Source organism: Protopterus annectens, chromosome 1.part1, assembly GCF_019279795.1.
Source record: "Protopterus annectens isolate FY-2018-M chromosome 1.part1, PAN1.0, whole genome shotgun sequence".
NCBI classification, from domain to species: Eukaryota; Metazoa; Chordata; order Ceratodontiformes; family Protopteridae; genus Protopterus; species Protopterus annectens.
The window spans coordinates 1,721,732,673-1,721,756,672 of record NC_056726.1 but is presented as its reverse complement, the minus strand read 5'-3'; the positions used below and the strand labels follow the sequence as shown (position 1 = coordinate 1,721,756,672).

Sequence of the window (24,000 nt, the reverse complement as noted above, 5' to 3'; positions counted from 1 at the left end):
GTTCCCACGCCCGCAGAGCTAGTCTGCATAGAGGGTAGGATTTGGTGCTTCCCTGCTTGTTAAGATTACCACAGGATTGTGGTGTTGTCTGCGAATATCTTTAGAGGGCCCTGCTGTAGGTAAGACTGGAAGGCCTGTAGAGCTAGGAGGATGGCTTTCATTTCTCTCACGTTTGTGATCTTGTTTGTGTCTGTCTGTCCACAAACCTTGTACTTTCCTTTTTTCCCAGGGTCACTCCCCAGCTGAGGTCTCAGGCATCTGTGTACATGGTCTGGCAGGGAGAGGGTGTTTGCAGAGGCAGTCCTGGATTTTGGGCTACCTGAGCCACCCACCATCTCCGTTCCTGATGCAAGCAGGGGAGTAGCGGGATCCTGAACTCAAGAGGGTGGGAGTGTTGGGTCCACACCGACCAGAGGTACCATTGAAGTTTCCTCAAGTGCATCCTTGCTAGGGGCAACATGGGAATGGTAGCTGCCATAGGTTCATAGGTAGGTACTAGGCTATTGGCCCTAGGGCCTATATAAGCCTAGCCAAAAAATGTACCTTGGCTTTTGCCACCCAAGAAAATTATTTTCCTGTGCCCCTGTCGAGCAGAGCCACAGAAGTGATCCTTGGGATGAATTTCCTATTTCCCATCCAATCATCAAGAGTTTTCTTGAAGAGTGCTAATGAGTGGAGATTTTCTCACTGTTTGGTATCAAATTATTCGGCTATGGTTCTCTCTCTAATCTTAGTAGCATCTGATACGGTGGAACATGGCCACCTTTCAAACCACAGCATACTGCAAAGTCATTGGAACTGACTTTAGCTGGTTTGTCTACTACTTCTCAGGACATTCACAAGTCATTTTAGTTAATTCCTCTTCATTCCTACTACACAGTGGTGTACTGCAGGGTTGTACTTTGGGTCCTGTTCTTTTCACTGTCTCTAGTAACAATACTAGAGAAGCAATCACTGGGGCCATAAGATGCCTATCCATATACACCCTTAAAAGTTCATGTCTCCCTTTTCACGTACTTAACAGTGCTTCAATCCCAAATTGAGCAGGTTACACAACAATCCAGGTGTAAAATGTGTCTCTACACCTCTCCAGTGACCTGTAGTGGTAATTTACTCTGTTTAGTGGGAATTTGTTTAGTTAGGAACCTCTCTCTCCCCCCAGTGAGTTTTGTTTATTTGATGGTGCTTCCAAAGCATCAGGGCACTTTCTATGCATCCAGACTGTCAGGCAGATGAGATGAGCTGACTAAACGACAAAGCTTTTCTGCTAACAGAGTGGGAGAATGAGCCCTGAAGGGACAAATAAATCTCCACACCCTGACATAAAAACATGCACAAAAAAAAGGGGGGATGGAGGGAGAGAACAGCTACTGCAGCAGTAATTATTCAAACACCTGCTGTTAAGTAAGTTTACTTCTTAGTGTGGGTGTTTGCAGAGACATTGGTCAGATAGGATTGGGTCTTTTACAATTTTAAAAGCAAAATACTTCTCACCTCAGAGCAGCCTGTATGCTATGGAATATGGCAGTTGTGTGAATCAATGAGGATAGCTGAATGATTTAAGGTCCTTGATTTTCTTGCAAGTTATCTTTAGAGCCCTTTTGCTGAGCAATATTCTTAGACTTGTACAGTAAAGGGAGTATTGTATTCAAGGGAAGATTACAGTAGTAGAAGACTTCTGGATCTTTAAGACATTTCTCTTTGAAATTAACTGGGCCAGATTAAGAGATTTGGGTAATCAGGAATTCCTAATCCTACCACAATGCACTTTTTTGGCATTTAACTTGAGAGCATTTTTAGTACACCAGAAATGGGCATAATCCAACCCTTGTCAGACCCGTTTAGTATCAGTGAAAGAAAAGATAACCGTGCTTAGCTTGCAATCATTAGCAAAATGGGACAATCACACGTATTGGATATTTGATTGAATGTGTGAAAAATAAATGTTAAACAGGAGAGGTCCCAGCAAACATTTCTGACTAGTTATAATTTACATTCTGAGGGGTACCAGCAACTTTTGCAACCTGGGATTTGTCAGGAAGCAAATTTGCAACCCTGCTATTTTGTAATGCAAGCATGCAAATTGTGTCAAAAGCCTTGGGCAGATCAAGATAAACAGTATGCACCGTGTTCCTACTTGTTCACAGCCTCAACTTTTTCAAAGAAACTTGCTAGGTTCAGGTGACAGGACCTGCCCTTCACAAAACCAAGTGATTGGGATATAGATCTGGTAAGTTGCCGTTGCCTGAATCTGCATAAATTAGTTCCATGATAGATAGGTCTATATCTAGATCTATTGCTAAGATTTTGCACTTAAACCAGTCACTGAGGGAATACCACAGAATTTTAGGTCTCACGTTTTCTATGTTCATCATGATACCCATGGCAAGACTTCACATGAGAAAGATGGTGTTAACTGAAGTCTCTTTGGTCCCAGCATGGACACCCTTTGTCTTTTCAAATCCAAGTGCTGCAGTTTCAGAAGAGAAACAAGTCGGTAGAGAAAAACGATTTCCTTAAATCCAAATCCATGTATTGTCTTCTCCCAACCTGTTAAAAAGCAGTAAGTCATTACTATTCTAGAAACTGCTACTTGGTCCTCTGTACATACTTTGACAAAACACTATAATGCTGGATTCCTTCTCTAGGTCCGGGTGAGGTATTGCTAGAACAATTCTCCATGGGCTCCTGGACTCTTCTCCTCCAACCACCCAAGTGCAGTAAGCTAGGATAATTTGCCCATATAGCTAAGGCAAATGTAGCAGTGATCAATATGATGAGAGCAGTACATTTGTATAAGTAACAGTAGGTGTTTGAATAATTACTGCTGCAGTAGCTGCTCTCTCCCTCCATCCCCTTTGTGTGTGTGTGTGTTTTTTTTTTTTTTTTTTGTGCGTGTTTTTATGTCAGGGTGTGAAGATTTATTTGTAGTTAATAGCATTGTCTCTTTAGGGCTCATTCTCCACTCTGTTAGCAGAAAAGCTTTGTCTTTTAGTCAGCTCAGCTCATCTGCTTCACAGTCTGGATGCATAGAAAGTGCACTGATGCTTTGGAAGCTGGCAGTCTGATATGTACTTGGCAGGATATAACCCATAAAGCTAAGGCTACTGCAGTAGTGGTCAATATGATTAACATCAGTAGTATCACTGCTATGCTGATAAAGCTGTACTTCTACCACTGGGGTTCTATGTTGGCTCAGAATTCCTTCACAGAAGACTGAGTGATTTATTTATTTTTTGAAGGACAACAACTGGATTCTTTTATTAAATGCTCAAGTTCTCTGTCCTTTTTTCTCCTTGGTTATTGTCCCTGCTATTTATAAACACAGCATTTAAAATATTTTAAATTGACTTTCTCTCCGCTAGAGCAGTACCTTACTGTACTCTGGTGGTTTCACTTTCAAAACCTTTTATCCCTCTCTGAAAAAGTCTCCAATTCATTAATGCCATCAAGGCCACTGAATACAGATAGTTTTTCTGGCCAATTCTCTCCCCAAACTGACATCATCATGACCATCCTAAAAATCCACCCATGCTGTGATGTTTCAGCTCCCTGGTCCTTCCCCTACCCATACCGAAAGCAAAGGCTAGAACAAGGAAGTAGTACAGGAGTCAAGTCTCCTGCGGTGAGTTGTCAATCACAGCAGGTAACCGCTCAAATTACCCTTAGCACTTTGATAGCTAGGGAAGTTAGGTGTGAAAGGGGATGGGGAGAGGAGTCAAACTAGTACAATTCAGGCTTCATAAGAAAACTGCAGTTTAGCCATTCTAAAAAGAAGCAGCAGTAAAACACTTTGAAAGTCTGTTCTGTGGCATTTGCTGTGCTTATGTTTTAAGTAGTCATTGAATGGCATGAAATGTTACTTAAAACTAACTGAAAGCAGTGGATGCATGTACATCAATGCAGTGACAATAGTTTAGGAAGAAAGAGGCCTGCATGATATAACTTTTTACAGATGAGCACTGCATTGTGGGATACCTAGAGGCAGACTAAACAATCAGAATTACTTCAAGATGCCAAACCCCATGTGGTCAGACTCAGAAATTATGTATAAAAGTATTTAAAAATCTGTAAGTAGTCCCAGAGTGGTGTTAAAATGTAGGAAACATCAAACCATGATGAAATGAACATGTTTATTGAATCTGTGGGTACGGTTCTCCTTTAATATATTTTTCATTTGTTAACTAGGGTAGAGCAATGATCCGGGGGGGGGGAACTACTTTCAGGTTCAGCCCTGGAAGAATAAAAAAAAAAATTCTCAATGATTACAGAGCTGATGGCATCGGCTGTGTGCAGTGCTTTGCACCATTCAAGTTGACCAGCTCTTGAAGGCAAATCACACTGTTTGTTCTGCTGTAACTTAACTGTGGTAATGTATTTTATGCCATGTGTAATGATGCGAGGTTGTTCCGGAGAGAGGAGGGCACTGCACGTATAACATATGCCAACATAGCTAGCTGGAGGTTTGTAAAGAATTCTGTCTCCTTTGAGTATCAAACTGATTAACTGTGTTAAAAATGCATCAACAGTGGGGACTGCTGGACAGAAAAAGAAATGTATATGCAAGTCGGACTGTACTGTTGTAACTGATGTATATATTTTAACAGAAGATACTGGAAAGGGTTAAGCTCAGCCCAGCTACCTTAAGAAAAATAGCCCGAAATTAAATGACTTTGTTTAGGCCATAAAACTTTTATCCCACAAGTCTGAATGCAGCCAGAGACAATGTCCATGAAGAGCTTGGACTGGGGTCCTGCTCTACTTCCTTAGTGGTGAACTAACTGCTACCCTGGGGTGCCAGAGATTAGCTTGTTAGTTTCTGCAGCAAGGGTGGAAGTATTGGAATTGTTTGACAGCTTCCAGATGATGTAATAAACCTTAGCCAAACTTGTGTGTAGTGACACATCAGTGCCAGATCCTGGGTCAGTTTCTAGTGAGGGGGTAGTGTGGGAACAAGTCAGGTGACCTGATGTGATGTCATTCTGTAGCCAGCAGTGAAATTATATTTGAATACTAGTGAGATATCGGAGGTGTGCACTCTGTTGCCAGACCTCACAAGAGAGACACAAGCAAATTTAATCTTGCCTTTAGTAACTAGACAACAGTAATTCTTCAGTCAGCTAGAAAAATATAGTGAGATTAGCTAAATGTAGATTTTTCTGCATCTGTCAGAGTCTTTCAGTCTGTTTCTTTAATGTTTCTATGATTGAAACTCTGGTGTTTATTGTAAATAGATGCTAACAATTTCATGTCTTTTATTGTATATTATTTATATCTAAACCTTTCATTGTGGCTGGTCTTTAGAAAATACTTACCTCTGAGAATATTTGCATTTACTTAGTGGCACTGTGGCTCCACGTTCTTGAAAGTCTTGCTGCTTGGTAAATACTACCATTAGATAAATATTCATTTTACTAAGTGTAATTCGGTACCCTTGTTAAGAGCCTTAAAATAGCTGGCTTTGGGTGTTGTGGTGGCAGTATATCTACCTTATAGTTTGGGTGGAGGTATCTAGCTGTGCCAGCCTTTCCTGTGTATGTGTGTCAGCTACTTTGAGCAGGTACACAGAGAAGGTGGTGGAGGACTTGGTTTGGAGCACCTGACTAAGGGACTCAGCTCTGTAGTGGTCAGTGGGGACTTATTTGGGGCCTGGAGAGAAAGCCCAACCCCAGGACTGGAGGGTGCATTCCCTGTGTGCTTTTAAGGGAAACTGTACTTGGTGCAGAGAGCTCGCACCTGCAAATACTGTTTTTTTTTTTTTTGTGCATGTTCAGGCTCCTTAATCACTGGCCCCGAGGAGAGACATCACACCATGATTAAACATACAAGAGAAAATGAGTAAGTGATCGAGAAATGCAACACTTTTTTTTCTTGGTCAGTAAAGCATCTTCTCTTTTTTTTAACCCTAGGCAACTCCTGTCCAGCACAGAAATGTGACATTTGCTGGACTGGCAGCAGGCCTTGAATTAAGTATGCATCCGCTACTAGATGCCTAGTAATTTTGTTCAGGCTTTGTGCAAACAGCTTCCACAGCAATCCCTTCCACTGCTAAAGGTTCTTATCAAGCGTTATAGCTCAATGACTTAAGAAATGACAAGCTTGAATTTGTATTCAAGACATGCAATCATAGGGTCATTCTTGAAGATGTACTTGCAATGAAGAGTCAGATATCTGCTGTCGTATAAAGTCTGTTTTCAAATAAGTAAATTCTCCCACATCAAACTGTTGACCATCGGGATCTATTACTGCTTATGCACTCATTCCACTTTCCCTGAACTACTGCAGTTCCTTTAGTAGGACTTGCTGATTATGAATTTCAGTGCTTGTATTTAGTGCAAAAACTCTGCCCAGTTGCATACTGAGATATGGCATTACTACATCACACCAGTTCTCCAAATCCAAACAATAGTTAGTCCATGTTACATTTGCTTAATCTTGGCAATTTATTTCTTCAATTTCTTTTCAGCCATTTGTGCCTCTGAGTATGTACTGTTTGTTTTTTTATAGCTTTTAATGCATCAATACTTAGATTTGAGCAGTATAAAAAATTTTACTGAAAATGGGAATGTTAGCAGACTGCAAGTACAAATTCAGGAACAGTTGCAGAAAAATAGACACTTCTAATGATGGTCAAGGGACCAACATTTTGTCACTAACAAATGCTCATGTCTGGTATACCAAAAGGTAGTACTGACACGGACACTGGAAAAATTATGAGCTTACAGTACATGCCCAACTGTTAAGTAGATAAAAACTGCTATCGTGAGCAACTGCTCTCCAACACATGAGAGCTATAGGCAGTTTTGTTTTGGCACTCCCTACTTGACCAGTTAAGCCAATCCCACTGACCAGTGATTTGCATGTACACACAATGTTCAAGGTTATCTGCAGTGTTCTTTTCACTGAAGCAGGCCTTACATGGACCAGCGTAAGTCCCTGTCACTACACTCCATATTGTATAGAATTCTTAGGGGAGACTTGTACCTGGCCTGCAGAACCCAAGACCTAAACCTAATGAATTTGCTGCATATCTGTAAATCAAATGGGTTTATGTTACCCGTTCCAGGGCATACCTCTCAACCTCTTAGAGCAAGAAATCTGGACAAAGCCATAAATAAAAGTGGGACAAAGACCCCAAAATAGAAATTTTTTTTTTTTAAATATTGCTCTTACAAATGTAAAAAGTTGCTAGAACAACAGGTTTTACATTAGCATGAATTTTTTGAAGGGTATGGAGTCTGAAACTCAAATGTCTCATTATTTTCTAACTTCAGTCTTTAATGATTTGCCACTAATTTGACAGAAAAACACAATTTTATGAAAAACAGGCCAAAAATATGAGGCAAAAATCTGTACATTTGAGAGGTATGTTCCAGGGACTTCAATATGGCCTGTGACTTAAACAGGCCATGCTGGAGGGATAGCTCATCTCCCAGCGACAGCCACGTCTTTGGAACAGGCTACCAATTCATGTGAAACAGAGCACCTCTATACACTGCTCAAGAGGAACCTAGACGAATGGATGGGGAACCATACATTCATACCGGGGATAGCACCCACAACCCTCTTGGACATGGGCAGTCATCACTAAATGCAGTCTTTGGTATTGACGAATACTTCTACGATATTACATTGTGTTGAAACACTAGGCTTGAAATGACCTGGTCAATAGCCTAGTAATCTCACATGATCCTACGATCTCTGATGCTTAATTTACTGTGAAAGGAAAATGACAAAAACAGCAATGGAATTGTATCAAAAAATCATAAAACTCAAGGCAGCAGTAGGAAAGAAATGTAGGAAGAGTGGGAATCCTTTACTCTTTTATAATGCCACAGTTTACTCTCTTCCTTCTTTGCTCATGCAGTAGTCCACTCTGTACTAGCTAGTGGAATAAGCCAGACTGATTCTTGCATGTAAATATCTTTAAACTTGGAAAAATCAAGTGCCAGACTATTGTGCAAGTGCTCCCCATTTTCTAAAAACATAAAGCTGCTACCATCAGTTCAGCCCACCACACTGCAGAAAAAGTATAAAAAAGAAACAAGGTATATAACCACTAGAGTTGACAAATCCTTTATTCAACACAACCAGCAAGTCTTCTGTCCTCTTCCTCTAAGGCTTCAGACTGATTAACACAAACTTCAGAATTAAATGCCTTAAAAAAAAAAAAAACAACATTTTCTCTCTAACAAGCCTTTTTGGGTTTAAAATAAAGATTCCTGTAGCTGGTAACCAAGCCCCACCCCATTTCCTAGAAGCATGTTGGTCAAGCTCCTCTATGCAAAACATTCTGTTGTAGCCCCACTCCATAAGCTATTTTCTGAACTAAAAAATAAAGCAGGGAGTGGTTAGCAGTTCCACTGGCTTTTAATGATTAACCACTCAACTGAAATAGCAATGACACTGAATGAACCTGCACCTGATGCTGTGTTTCCATATGCAGGCAATGGACTTTTCTTTATAGTAACTACTGATCAATACCTCTGAGCTGGTAAACCTGAAAGAACACAAGTCCCCCTAGCAAATACTGCTATTAACATTGTCCTGTCAGACTGATAAAGGCTTTCAATATTATGATTACTCATTTCCCAGGCTAAAGAGAATTAGAATTTTAATCTCACTCAGCAGTTGTGCTTAAACATTTTTTCGGCTTACAAGAAAAGGTTTCTTGTTTGCATTTCTCCTTCAGTAAGACCAGAGAAGACTGATTTACGGTGGTGAAGGCTAACTGTCCCAAATGATGCTCCCTTCTTTTTCTCTCCTTTTTTTTTTTTTTTTTTTTAAGCAAATGGGCAGGGCTAATCAGCTAAATTTTTCTTCACTTTGTTTTATCCTATCCCCCTTTCCTACCCTCTCACAATCATGTACACATGGCAAAACCATTTCCCACATTGTAATTCACTTGGAAGCGAAGTGATCTCCATCCACGCCCACTCTCCAAAGCACCCTAAAGGGTGGGCTTAACCCTTCAAATAAAAAAATCTAGATTCTTAGTTTGCACTCCAGAAGCCAGTAAGTATCTAACAATAAAATTATTATTGGGGTCTTTCCTACTGAACAAAACAGCCAGACTTTGATCAAAACCTGCATTGCTACTCTATCAACTTCTACACTTTGCACTGGAAGCAGCTTAAAAAATGGAGCTACATTCATTACAACGAATACACTCCTCAGAATGTGCTGCAGCCACGGACTCCAGGATGAAGGATGATTATCTTAGACCTCAAATATTTTCTCAGACTGTAATTATGCATTCGGTGTTCATCCATCAAAAAGAAAAATAGTGGTGGTACACTGCTTCTACACAAATGTAACTGGCAGAAACAAATTACTCTAATGACCACTGTCCTGGTTCACAGGGAAGATAACCCAAACCTATTCTACCCATCTACCCCTTGCCATAGCCCACCTCTCACTCCCATCTACCCCTTGCCATAGCCCACCTCTCACTCCCATCTACCCCTTGCCATAGCCCACCTCTCACTGCCCAAAACTCCTAACACATTTAAACTACCTAGCAGAATACTTGAGGATTCTCACCTATTCCAAAACAAACATTCTAAGGAGCTTATTTAATCTACTTAGTCCCCTTAAACAGGGGTTTAATGATTTTCTAACAACATTTAACTACAGTTTACCCAGCAAGAAACCACCCCCTAACTTTATCACCTTCTGCAAAAAAAAAAAAAACAAAGCATATATAACCTGCACACCAAAAACTGCATCCATGGACTGGTCCTCAGTCCTGAACTACAAAGATGACCTGTGGCTGTGGACACATTCGACAACTAATTGCTAGATCAAAAATTATTTACCAGTCATTTGTAAACTGCTCAAAACAGTGGCCCTGGCTCACTAAGGAGCTCATAGCTCTTTTCAAGAGGAGAAAAGGTCAATTGGTAGCAGTAGAAAAGAGGAACCAATGCAGCTGCCAGAAAAGATTTATAACGCCTTGTAATTGTTACCAAAAAAAGTAATCAAAAGACAAATCCATAAACATTCAAACCCATCAAGTCACCCTATAAAATAATACAAGGAAATTCTGGAATCTTGTTAAATAATCTGCCACTCACCCAACCGTCTTATTCTTCTTCTTTCAGCTGCTTCCGTTAGGGGTCGCCACAGCGGATCATCTGTTTCCATTTCTTCCTGTCCTCTGCATCCAACAGTGATGTAGCTAAAACATGTGTTAGCAGCAAATCAGGTTCCCCTCACCTCTACACTGGATTTTACCAAGGAGTTTTCCAAACTCTTGTCAATCTGCCCAACACCTCTATCCTTTCACCAGAGCCCCCACTTTGTACCACTACCTACTTCTCTTCAGTCTGTACGATAGTGAAAACACCACAAAATCTTACTGGAGGTCCTCTATTCTGTAGATCATCCATAATTGCAGGGAATAGCTAGGGCTCTCTCAAGCCTACAGTACAACAGAGTAGAGAGAAACTATTTTGATGATGGTTGCATTGGGTAAACTTTTGGGTCCTATCACGCTTTCAGTTAAAATTTCTATACTTTACGAATCATTTCCAGCCACATTTATTGTTTTGTGCTTTTTCACCAAGTGGTTGAACTGTTCCCGTAAATCCTTCTGGTCACGATCTGGGCCAAAAGGCCAAGGCACTCCACATTCAAGAATGCAAAACCGTATTTAATTAATGGCAAAACAATTAACTACAGTCAACCTATTACAAAACATTGGTTGCTTAGCAGCATTTCTGTCAGCTGTGATTCTTAAGCAGTTTTAATAGCTTGATGATCTTGAGAAAATCATTCATGCAAGGGAAAGAGCACTGAGCATGTCATTCAATTTCAGTTTTTTTTGGTTAGGTATTTCTGAAATGTGAGACTGTTGGTGCTCATCATCTCAGGTGCTTTTAATTAACTATGGTACCTATGACTGCCGTGGGAATCTTGAGCACCATACTAGATATTTTACTCTTACTGCTTTGGTAGACATTACAGTTGCTGAAAATGTATCAGTTGTGAGTAAACTGAATTATTTTTTTTTGTTAATCAGAGAGGGAATGTATGTGTAGAGAGTAATTGATTTTGGTATACAGGCTGCTCATTGTTTTGGCAGTTTATTTCTGGGCAGCTTATAAGTAAGTAAACTAGATGAAACCTCACAGGGCATTACATTTTTTTTTAAATGCTTGCCCTTTAGAAACTGTTTTCTTAATACAGTGACAGCAACATGATTTCATTTTCAGCATATGATATGTTATTTCAAGATTAGATTATTCCAGAGGAATTGAAGAACATGCTAGGATTGATATTAATTGTGAACATGTCGGAATACAACTTTGGTAAAGAAGTGAGACTAACAGCTTCCCCCTCTACCTTCTACTACGAAATTAAAAGTAAAGTGGCAAGATGTTCTTCATCTCACATTGCTGCAGTCCTTACTTATGGGTAGTCCGCTGTCCTCGGTCGGCCCGAATACCAAAGTATTAGGCTGACGTTGGTCATGGGTGCCTAGAACTGACATCAGAGCGTCAGGGTATAAAAGCGCATGACCGACGTCATATCCTCAGTCTTTTTTGCCGCATGGTCCGATGCAGAAGCAGCGTTGCAAGTGCCGTTCGGCGTTCTGAGATTTTTCAAATTCGAAGTTTCAGACCGATACCAAGTTGGGCTAAGTACCCCGTTGGGGAGTATTTTTGTTTTTTCTACCTCAGCATAGGCCCTTAGCTATTCCTCCAGTTTTGGATGTTGTTCAAGATGTTTTCTCGGAGGCTTCCCTTAATCCAGATTCTGTGCCTCCTGCGCCAGTCAAACCGGACAGGTATTACAGGGTGCCTGAGGCTCATAAGTATCTGTATAAAAGTCCTAGAGCAGACCCAGAAACTATTAGTCAGGGGCCTAAGGGTGTTAGAGCTTCTGTTGTTAAAAATCCGGTTCCTCTAGATAAAGAGGCTAGAGCTTTGCATAGATGGGGTAAGAAGGTGTATACCTCTTCTACGTTGGCAATGAGGGCTTTAAATTGCCAGTTTCATATGTTGAAATATCAGAATTTCCTCCTTTCTCAGCTAAAATCTAAAGTGGATGCTTTAGCAGAGGGTATAGAGTGTAAAGAATTGCAAGATTTGATACATGTCTCTGAACAGGTGGGCAAGCATTCTTTGCAGTGTGGCTTTGATGCTGTACAGGCTTCTTGTAGGGTGGCGGCCACTGGTTCAGTTATTCGTAGGCACGCCTGGCTTAAGGATCAGAATTTGTCAGAGCATGTTAAGACTAGAATTCTGGATGCTTCTTTACAGTCTGTAGTTTTGTTTGGTCCTCCTGTGGAGTCTGTATTAAAGAAAATGGAGGACAAGGCTAAGTCTATGCAGACTGTTAAAGATTTTTTACAGGTGCAACCTCCAAAGTTTAGTAGAAATTGGCCTGCTAAAGGATGGACGTACCCTTCTTCTGATTCTCAGTCTAGGGGCAGAGCTCAGAGTTCCTTCAGACCTAGAACATGGAGTTCGCCTGCACAGTCTGCAGGTGAGGGCAGGGGTCAGTTCTTTCGTAAACAGACCCAATGACCTGCATTTTCAGCTGCCAGATTCCTCTTGCCTGGCAGCTCCTTTGGGAGGAAAGTTAGCACTTTTCAAGCAAAATTGGCTTTTGGTCACCCAGGACAAATGGGTGTTGGACATTATAAACAGAGGCTACAAGTTTTATTTCCATACATTACCTCCTTTCAAAGGTATGCCAGACATTCCTCCTCGACAAAGGATAGAGGCTCACAAACAGATTTCTTTATTTCTTCAAATAGGAGCTATACAACCAGTTCCTCTGTCAGAAGTGGGCCTAGGATTTTATTCTCGCCTGTTTCTAGTTCCAAAGAAAGGGAACACGTGGAGACCAATTTTGGATTTATCTATCCTCAACACTTACCTGGACATTCCAAATTTCAAGATGCTGACGTTACAACAGCTTTTACCTCTGTTGGGAAAAGATCACTGGATGGTAACTCTGGATCTCAAAGAGGCTTATCTTCATGTTCCTATCAGGCCAAGTTGCAGGAGGTACCTGTGTTTGAGCTGGAAATTTACATCATCAGTTCTCTGCATTGCCCTTTGGCTTATCTACTGCACCCAGAGTGTTCACAAAGGTTCTGGCTCCAGTGATAGCCTTTTTCAGGTTAAGAGGAATTCAGATTTATCCTTATTTGGACGATTGCCTGATTATTGCTCAAGAGAAGGACGAACTTCTTCATCATCTACAGTATGTGATGGCAGTGTTAAAATGCCTAGGGTATTCTGTGAACGAAACAAAGTCCAGTCTAGTACCCTCTCAAGACATGTGCTTTCTGGGTGTGAGACTGAATACAGCTTCCCAGATGGCCTTTTTGACCCTGGACAAACAAAGAAGCCTTTCTCTTTATTTCCATCAAATGTCTCTACAGTCCAGGCTGACTGCAAAGACAGTCCTTCAAGCCTTGGGGTTCATGGCATCTTGTATTCTGGTGCTTCCCAATGCCAAACTGCATATGAGGAAGCTTCAATGGTATCTCAAAAATGTATGGACACAACACTGCCAAGATCTAGACACTGTCATTCAGATAATACCTTGCATTCAGAAGGAATTTCTGTGGTGGGCTCAGGAATGTCACCTAAACAAGGGACTCTCTGTGACCCGACCAGAGGCGAGTCAGATTCTAACGACGGATGCCTCGGACAAGGCTTGGGGAGCACACCTCAATGGAAAATGGGTGCAAGACACGTGGCCTGTCAAACTTCAACATTTGCATATCAACTTGAAGGAGATGTTAGCAGTTCAATTTGCTTTAAAGGCTTTCAAGGATCTACTTCATCCAGGTCAGGTGTTGATTCAAACAGACAACACTACTGTCATGTGGTACATCAACAAGCAAGGGGGAACCCATTCGTACCCTCTTTGCAGACAAGCGATGATTTTGTGGGAGACTGCTCTCAGCTTACACCTCAATCTTCAGGCAAGGTTTCTGCCAGGAGCACAGAACTCCTTAGCAGATGTGTTGAGCAGACAAATAGTGGATCCTCACGAGTGGAAATTGGATCCTCATGTATTTCAAGAGTTGACAGTGTTATGGGGGACTCCAGACATAGATCTGTTCGCTTCTCCACTAAATTACCAGTTGCCAAAGTTTTGCATAAAAATGTTTCATCGCACAGCTTGGAAGGTGGATGCTCTATCATTCAGTTGGAGCAATCTTCATGTCTATGCCTTTCCACCTCTGCCTCTTCTTCCCAAGATACTCTTGAAGGCCAGACAAGACAAGCCATCCATGATCCTGATAGCGCCGGATTGGCCTCGACAGCACTGGTACCCACTACTGAGGAGTTTAGTGAGGGAGCCTCCATGGCCTCTACCTTTGATTCCGCATCTTTTGTCTCAGGAGGGCAATCACTTCCTCAATGCCAGGATTCAGTCTCTGCATCTAACAGCCTGGCATATTCTGTTTTAGACCCTGGAGGGTCTCAGCTTCCACAACAAGTTTTGAATGTTATTTGGGAGGCCAGAAGGCCTAGTACCAGGAAAGTTTACGCGGATAAATGGAAGAGATTTTTTATTTGGAGCAAAGCAAAGGCGTTTGATGTTTCCAAGCCTAATTTAAGTGCTTCTCTTCAATACCTTACTGAGTTATTGGACAAAGGTTTGTCTTTCTCCTCTATAAAGATTCATGCTGCAGCCATTTCTGCTCACTATGATTGTGACCCTCCTTTATTCTCTCATCCTGTGTTTAAGCAATTTCTTAGAGGGGCAAAGAACATAAGACCCCCACGTAGAGCTCCTACTCCTGCTTGGGATCTCAATTTTGTGTTGGAAAAACTTACTCTACAATCTTTTGAGCCTGCAGCTACTGCCGAATTAAGGTATTTGTCATGGAAGACTGCTTTTTTGTTGGCCATTACTTCTGCAAGAAGGGTTTCTGAATTACAGGCCCTTATGGCAGTGGAGCCTTTCCTAATTTTTCATAAGAACAGGGTATCTTTGCGTACTAATCCTTCCTTTATGCCTAAAGTGGTTTTTAGTGTGGCTTTAAATCAAACTATTCATTTGCCTACTTTTTATGCAAACCCCCAAAATAAAGGGGAGAAGATTTTGCATACTTTGGATATTCACAGGCAGTTACGTTATTACTTGAGCAGAACCAAGGAGTTCAGACAGTCTCAGCAGTTGTTTGTTTCTTTTGCTTTGGGTTTTCAGGGTAAACCTGTGTCAAAACAAACTATTTCTAAATGGATTGGGAGTTGTATTTCTTTCTGTTATTCCCATCATGGTAAGGAGGTTCTGGCTGGAGTTAGACCTCATTCCACTAGGGCTACTGCCACTTCTACTGCCTTTCTAAGAGGGGTAGCTACAAAAGATATTTTGGAAGCAGCTACTTGGAGTTCAGTACATACTTTCTCTAAACATTACCACCTTCCTCTTTATTCTAAATCTAGGGCTGGGTTTGCCACTGCAATATTACAGGGCATTTTAGCAGCCCCTAATGCTTTATATTTCCATCCTCCCATTCCCGTTGCTTTGGGATTCTACCCATAAGAAAGGACTGCAGCAATGTGAGATGAAGAACATAGTACAGTTTTGTACCTACCATAAATGTAGATGTTCGAAGATCCACATTGCTGCAGTCCAATTTACCCTCCCTCCTTCCCCACTGCTGTTTGTTATGGTTATATAGTTTGGGTGGTGGTTGTTGTTGGACATGCTTTTGGGAGGTATTCTGTTTTTGGCTGTGGCCTCTATGTTTAGGGCCTTCTGACATCTGGGGCAAGAAAAGACTGAGGATATGACGTCGGTCATGCGCTTTTATACCCTGACGCTCTGATGTCAGTTCTAGGCGCCCATGACCGACGTCAGCCTAATACTTTGGTATTCGGGCCGACCGAGGACAGCGGACTACCCATAAGTAAGGACTGCAGCAATGTGGATCTTCGAACATCTACATTTATGGTAGGTACAAAACTGTACTTTGTGAAGAATGCCTGTTTTGGGATGAAGCTGCTGAACCTCTTAAGTACACATTCCTATGTAAAGCAAATAAGCCAGAAGAGCGACAAGCACGTAAGACCATTTATTACTCCAGATCCAGATAAGCACTTTCGTCCGTGATGCACTTAAAACAAGTCTGTTACTTTAAAAATGTTTGGAGGGAAATTAAGTATTACCTATTTGTGTGTTTTATCTGAAGAAGTCCATTTTAAGCGCATCACGGACGAACGCTTATCTGGATCTGGAGTAATAAACGGTCTTGTGTGCTTGCCAATCTTCTGCCTTATTTATTTGTTTTGCTGTTTTTTTTTTTGGAGTTACACATTCCTGTGTAGCATGACTTTTAATGCCATTTGATGTCTAGAGCTGAATGGCAAAGGTATTTCACATTTTTGGGTAGAATGCATCTACAGTAGCTTCTGTTGACTGCTTCTTTGAGAGCATGACTGTGAAGAATGAGCATAACAGAAACAGGATGTTTACATCATGTTGTACAATGTAGTACTCTATGTAACACCGTTCCTTTTATCTTTAAGTAGATTCTCTGATTACATGCTTCTTGGCTGATTTGTATTATGTTTTCTAAACATTTGAGGTATTTAGAAACATTTATGCTTCACTTTTTTTTCTGTTGCATTTCTCTATTGTTTTCAATGTTACTTTATGTGCACAGGTACATGCTTCTAAGTCCCCTCTATTTTCTTTCTGAATCCTGTCTGGCCTTTGTGTGTGCACTGCTAGTGTTGTGTGTTATATACTTAAAGATTCACTTTCCCCAGCATCTTTGCACACAGAAAAATGTGTGCACTCGTAGAATAAGGTTTAGTTGTCTCGATAGTGTTGGATTTTCTGTATTTTTTTTTTTATTACCTAGCATTTTTGAACAAGAGAGGACATTTTGTTAATGTTCTTTACTTCCTTTTATTGCATCTGGGAGACTGCTGTGTTTATTCCATGCATGAGTCTTCGTGATCCATGTCCCCCACCCGTCCTACAGAGACCCAAAGATCTTACATTTGTTGACCTCCTCACTGTGTTTGACAGATGTGGTCTCCTTTCTGGCCAGTCTCGGGAAGAACCAATCACTAAATGGGGGGGCCTAATGGTTAAGGTGTTTGCCTTACAAGCACAAGGTGCAGGGTTTGAGTCTCACAAGGGATAATTGGCAAAGCTTAAAAAATGGCTCGCAAGGGCAGTTAGCTTAGTACTAAACTATAAACATATCTAAACCTATCTAAGATTCCTCTTTGTGTAGGCCAAGCAATGAGGCTTCCTTGAGTTGGAGAGTTACGCAAGTTGTAGGCTGTGTTCCTTGTATGTCTGGTCAGTCTTTTCTACCTGTTCATTGTGCAACATGCCAGGAAACTGTATACGTGTGCCGACATGTGTTTCAGTGTTTTAGTATCTGTACTCTGCAATAAGAGGTGAGACTACTATCAAGAGGTTTCCTACTTTGTCTCCAGGTAGACCCTACTGGTTGTTTGAACACCGTTTTGCTCTAGTTTAATATTTATTTGTTTAGGTGAAACCTTTTGACCTCAGAATTGACTTGCTACCCCACAACATATTCATTTGTCCTTCCTTTTAGATTGTTGTCTCTCTGGCAGTCCACCTGGTAGGCCCTTCCTTTTCAGGAGAGAGTGACCTATCTGTTCCTGGACCTTTTAAGTAGCGAGACTTCTCCATTGTTACAAGGCTGCATGGTATTTTTTTTTGTCCTATAGTTGCTATGCACTGATCATGCAGAGATACCAGTCTACCTTGTTTCTGTGTGTGAGAGCTGACGTGTCTGCTAATACAGTGAAGTGTTTTGATTTTAAGACAGAATGATGAGCTTCATCTCCCATTTCTGCTTGGAAGGTGAGGGGGGGGTAGTAGGGTGGTGGCTTCTCTCATGTGCCCCCAGCTTTCTTGTTTCTGCATTCACAGATGAATATATAGATGGATATTTATTTCTACTTAAGCCAATCAGATGATTTACCGTGGGTCCTGGTCTTTGCCATTGGCATTTGTTATAGTTTGTCTAATCATCCTTGAATTTTGTGGTACTGTTAATCAATAAAATATAAAGAGGCGTAGCAGCTGAATGAAAATGTGATTTTCCCGTGGCTCAAATTAAATTGCTCTTACTTAACTTGTCTGCGGCTTATGGTTGCATGTGACATCTTCAAGTTTTAAAGCAGAATGCTAAATGTTTTACTAATGGAGAATTTATTCTGGATCTAATAGTGGAAGAATGGGAACAACTTGCCACACTGTGGTAGTTACCTATACTAGACGTCCATTTGTGAAAATCTTTCCTGTTAAAATTACTTTTACGGTTTCCTCGTTAAATTATAAAAAAAAATCGCTGTCTTGAAGATAATTATTTTGAAGCTGCTTTGACACTGTACCCATCCCCCTTTTACAACTGTAATGATTAAATGTGACCTCATAGGACAAGCCTCCCTGTGGTGCTAATATCTTGTGTGCTGTTTTTATTGTAATGGTAAATTTAGCTTAATTTCAGTTACACCTTGGTGAAGCTTTTGCAGCCAAATGTCCATAACACTGTCATAACAAATTAAGTAGGTGATTGCTTGCCATCTCCTCTATTTAAATGTATTATCCTCCCGCAGTTCCTGCTTGAATGTTCTTGAACTTTATTTTGAAAGGGGGCTTATAAATGGCCACATGACCTTCGCTGTAAGGCAGTGATTTTTTTTTTAATTTACTGATAAAAACTGCAGGTAATTTTGTTAAAACTATTTCTGTATTGTCTGATAAAGGCAGTTAGCATCACATTTGGTAAATGTTCCCATGTGGGGCTTGTATGTTTAGCGCTGCACTGTGTGTGTGTATATGTATGTGTACTACTGCCAGAATAAGCAACATTTTTGGGTGCCCTGCACTTTGTTCTTTTTATCGGAACAATGTTTGCAGTAAAACTAACCCACTTTTCCCACATTATGATTATCAGGGTGTTTGGAGAGGGGTAAATTAAGTGACTTTCACACAGATTCAGTTGTCAAAAAGTGCACATTTTTATTCTCTCCACAATCTTCACAGAATATACAAATTAAAATTTGTTGGTATGAATGTCACAAAGGCCTCTGAAAAAAATGTACAAATACTTGTGCAGTCTCAGAGAAAAGCAAGAATATAAGATCAGCAGAATTATCACATCCTGTATGGTGTGGACTGTAGGAGCTGAAGTGAAAATTATCTAACTGTAGATGGATTAGTGATGGTCATAAATAGTTTCATTACAAGTTAGCAGTTGTGTGTGATTTATGAGGGGTGTACTATAGTGTCATATATTATGGTGTGAGACTAATTTATGCTATGTTTTCTTCCCAGAACGGTTTGATCACCATTGTCCTTGGGTTGGAAACTGCGTTGGGAAGAGGAACTACAGATTTTTCTACACCTTCATCCTGTCACTTTCATTCTTAACCTCCTTCATATTTGCTTGTGTTGTAACGCACCTTACACTTCGTAAGTTAGTCTTCAGTGAATATGTTGCTTGATAGATGTCTGTGTTCTTGATGGAAAAAAAATGTAGTGAGAGGGGGCATTGTTATCTTTTACAGTACTTTATGATGCTGAACTCTGTATTTTTTGATTTAAGTAGAAAAAAAGTCTGACACCTCAGCTTTTATTACTGCTGTAGGTTTTGCATTTTTCCAGTGGCTGTAATGCAACATGTTGAGGTATGTATTTTACATACAGGATGGTAACATTCACTTTTAATTTTTGGTTCACAATGATTTATTCTGAATTTATCATTCTTTGGAAAGGGAGATTTGCCTTTACTGTAAAGTTAGTGGTTTGTATATGAACAATTATTGACTGAAGGGGAACATGTTCTGTTCAGCATCTGCCAAGTTTACTATTTTTTCCCCATAGCAGCTGTTTATGAAATTGAGTTGATGTACTTTACCTTGCAAAGTTCATGTAATATAAATTAATAGTTTTATTAATTGTAGTCTGTGCGAAGCATTATGTGCGCAGTCCTGAGAGTCTCACCAGATCATTATTCACTTTGGAAGGCATCTTGTAAGCAGCAGCAAAAAGTGCACTTTTTAACCTGCTAGGTGGTAGCTGTCATTTGGAAGCAACTGTGGATCATATGTTCATATAACTCAGGTTTGTATTTGCATATATAAACAGCACAGCTTTGGTTTTAGTTCTCACTGAAGAACATAAATATTGTTTATTGTGAGTAAAGACACTTTAAGGCAGATGTTCTTCGTGTTTCACTGTTGCAGTCATCACATTTAGGTTATCTGCTTGCAGTAGCCCCAGTCGGCCTGATTAACAGTCTTGGATCCTACGTCGGTTGCTGTCTCTTCTTCCTTGACGTCAGGGGTATAAATCATGCAGCCAACGTCATTACATCAGTCTTTCTTGCCATGTGGTGCCCAAAGCAGTTCACAAGTGCCAATCGGCTGACTCCTGAAAGTTTCGTTTTCGGGTTTCAGAACCGAAGTCTTCAACTAAAAGCGAAGTACCCCATTGGGGAAACTTTTTCTTGCTCTAATCCAATGTCAGTAAAAGTAAATAATTGCATTTCTTGTGGAAAGCAAATACCTCATAAAGATTTTCATTCATACTGTATTCCTTGCCTAGTCCCTGACCACAATGTACCTGGCTGTCGGTTCTGTGCCTTATTTAAACCACGAACTATCCGTCGTCTGTATATTTGCGCTTCTAAATATTTTGGTGCTCTGTTCAATTATCCTGATACGTCTTCGGTAAGCCATCCAACTACCGACATTCCGAAAAAATGCAAAAATAGGCAGAGACAGGCCGCCTAGGTCCAAAGCTACTGAAGACGCTTCTTAGCCAGTCACCAGTTCGCCGGTACTCAGTGAGGCGCTTTCGCAGCCCCTGATACCTGCTACTTCAGATCCACAGGCCTCTACTGAGACCCATTGAGTCCAGTATGCCACGAGATGCTTCAACCGTGGAACCTGTGGATGTCTGTACCTTGGATGGGTCCAGAGCTGCTGTGCAGGCACCGGCTTCTGAGGGTGTATTCAGGCCTACTGACTTGCATATTAAACCATTGCCGTTTATTTCAAGGCCTAAAACTCGAACCATGCCTAGAAAACTGACGTCTAGACCGCATGGGCAGGCCTGTATGCCTAAAAAACAAATAAGAATGGCTGAAGACCTTATTACTTTAATCAGGGGAAGCCAACCTTCCCCCTCTAAGAGACCGGGGACTGAGTTTGATTATGATGCTTCTGACTAGGGTTCTGGAATTTCTATTTCCTTTGATGACCAGAATTTACCCTTGTCTACCTGTGAGGATTCTGATGCTGAGGACTCTATTCCCTCTGCTTCCGCCCCAGAGGGTTTCTCTTTTGGTGAAACCTTGCATACTCTCAGGGAGCATTTTCATTGAGAAAGTTAGGATTTCTCTGATTCTAAAAAGAGGCTTAGGGATTTCGTACTCCTGCCCCAGCACAGGCCTTTAGCTATACCTCCTGTACTGGATATTATTGATGATGCCTTTTCAGAATCTAGCATGGCCACTGACTCTCTACCTCCTGCTCCCAGAAAACCTGTTAGATATTACAGGGTTCCTGACTGTCAAGTTCCTTTTCAAAAATCCTACTGCGGATCCTGATACCATTTCACAGGGACCCAAGTGCATTAAAGCTGCTACTGCCAAAAATTCTACCCCTTCTGATGGAGACTCTAGGGCACTGGGTAAATGGGGTAAGAAGGTATACACTTCTGCAACTTTGGCCATTTTAGGGCCTTGAATTGTCAGTTTCATATGTTAAAGTATCAGGAGCATATTATAGGATTGCTTAAACAAAAAATTGTTGATTCCTGATTGTGCTGAAAATAAGGATTTACAGGATTTAATGCATTCTGCTGAACAAGTTGATAAACATACATTGCAGTGTGGTTTTGATTCACTAGAGGGATCTTGCAGGGCTGCTGTAACTGGGTCTGTACTTAAAAGGCATGCTTGGCTTAAGGAGCAATCCTTGCCAGATCATGTTAAAGCGAAATTACTGGATGCTCCTTTAAATCAGGACCGCCTGTTTGGTAACAAGGCAGAAGAAGTACTTAAGATGGATGAAAAAAGCTAAATCAATGCAAACTGTTAGATTTTTTTTACAAGTACAACCTCCAAGATTTAGTAGACATTGGCCTTCTAAGAATTGGTCTTTTCCTGCCTCTTCCAGACATTCAGTCCAAACCCAGATCCAGCAGAACACCCAGGCTTCAGTCCCAGTGATTGCACAGGACTAAGCAGTGGGGGGCCTCCACTTCCAAATCTGGGAGTAATAAAACTCTCCCCTATGGTAAACTGTCTCAATGACTTATTTTTAAAACTTCCAAGCACTTCAACTGACTGCCCGTTTGGGGGAAAAGATTGCACTTCATGCAAAGAACTGGGGACTCATTACCCAGGACAAATGAGTTTTAAATATAGTGTCCCAAGGATACAGATTTCACTTCCACACGTTAACAACTCCAAGTGGTTGGCCAGATCTACCTCCAAATCGGTGGTCAGAGGCCCAAAAGCAAGTACTCTCTCAGGCATAAGGGCTATTCATTTGGTACCAGAAGAGGAAAAGGGACAAGGTTTCTACTGGAGACTTTTCCAGATACCCAGAAAAAGACGATTCATGGCGTCCTATCATGGAACTGTCTACTCTAACCTTTTTGGCGATTCCAAAATTCAAGATGCTGTCTCTTCAAAAGTTGCTTCCTATGCTAAGCAAAGATGCCTGGTTGACAACACTAGATTTAAAGGAAGCATACCTACACATCCCAATCAGAGAATCTTGCAGAAGATACCTACGCTTCAAAGCAGGCTACATGTGCTCTCAGTTCTCTGCACTGCCCTTTGGCTTATCTACTCTGCCCAGGGTATTCACTAAGTGCCCTGCTTCAGTTATTGCATTTTGCAGGCAAAGAAATATTCAAATATACCCATACCTGGACGTTTGTCTAATTCAGGCAGAAAACCAGGACATACTTTTGAATCATCTGACTTTTGTACAAAGGGTGCTAACTTGTCTGGGGTAAACCATAAACAAAAAGAAATCACACCTGGTAGCCTGTCAACAAATTATATTCCTGGAAGCAAGCTTGAATACAACTTCCCAGATGGCTTACCTCACGCCAGCGAAACAAGTTCACTTGACAACCTACTTCAAACAAGTGGCCACAAAAACCCTGATATCTGCAAGGCAAATACTACAAGCCTTGGGGTTCATGGCCTCCTGCATTATTCTAATTCTGTATGCAAGACTGTATATGAGGAAACTACAATGGTATCTAAAAAGCCTATGGTGTCAGCATTTTCAGGAAGTAGAAGCAGTGATTCCTGTCATACCTTGCCTACACCTAGAGTTCCTTTGGTGGGCAGAGGCCTGCCACTAAAACAAGGGACTATCATTCACACTACCCCCTGCCGCCCAAACCCTAACAGACACATCAGACTATGCTTGGGGGGGGGGTGCACCTGGCAGGGAAGTGCATTCAGGGCAAATGGAACCCAATTCAAATGCACCTTCACATCAATCAAAAAGAAATGTTAGCTGTACAGAATGCTCTGACAGCCTTCAAGGACCACATTCTTCCAGGACAATTAATGGTAACGACCGACAAACACCACTGTTGTGTAGTACATAAACAAGCAGGGGGGTACACATTCTTACTCCCCCACTGCAGACCACCCATGGCATTGTGGAACACAGCCTTGAGCTACCAAGTGCATCTACAAGCTCATTTCCTGCCAGGAAAACTAAATACACTGGCAGACGGACTAAGCAGGAACCTCATGGACCCACACGAGTGGAAACTGGAACCAAGGATTTTCAGCATGTTGAGAAGCAAATGGGGGAGCCCAGATATCGACCTGTTTGCCTTCCCCCAGAACTCTCAATTGGAAACATTTTGCACAAGGACTGTCCTCAGACAAGCTTGGAAAGTGGATGCTCTGTCCTTCAGCTGGAAAAACTTATCAGTTTATGCCTTTACTCCTCTGCCTCTGCTCTCCAAAGTACTACTAAA

At 41.2% G+C, this 24,000-nt stretch overlaps 1 protein-coding gene across 2 annotated transcripts in view; it reads left to right on the top strand.

The window, feature by feature from the left end:
* Positions 1-24,000, top strand: part of ZDHHC18 (zinc finger DHHC-type palmitoyltransferase 18) — a 1,033,940-nt gene that overhangs the window by 246,225 nt on the left and 763,715 nt on the right. For both annotated transcript variants that reach the window (XM_044084102.1, XR_006366315.1), the window contains exon 4: positions 19,312-19,449. In XM_044084102.1, the coding sequence (XP_043940037.1) occupies positions 19,312-19,449 (138 nt within the window). The remainder of the gene's footprint in view (positions 1-19,311; positions 19,450-24,000) is intronic.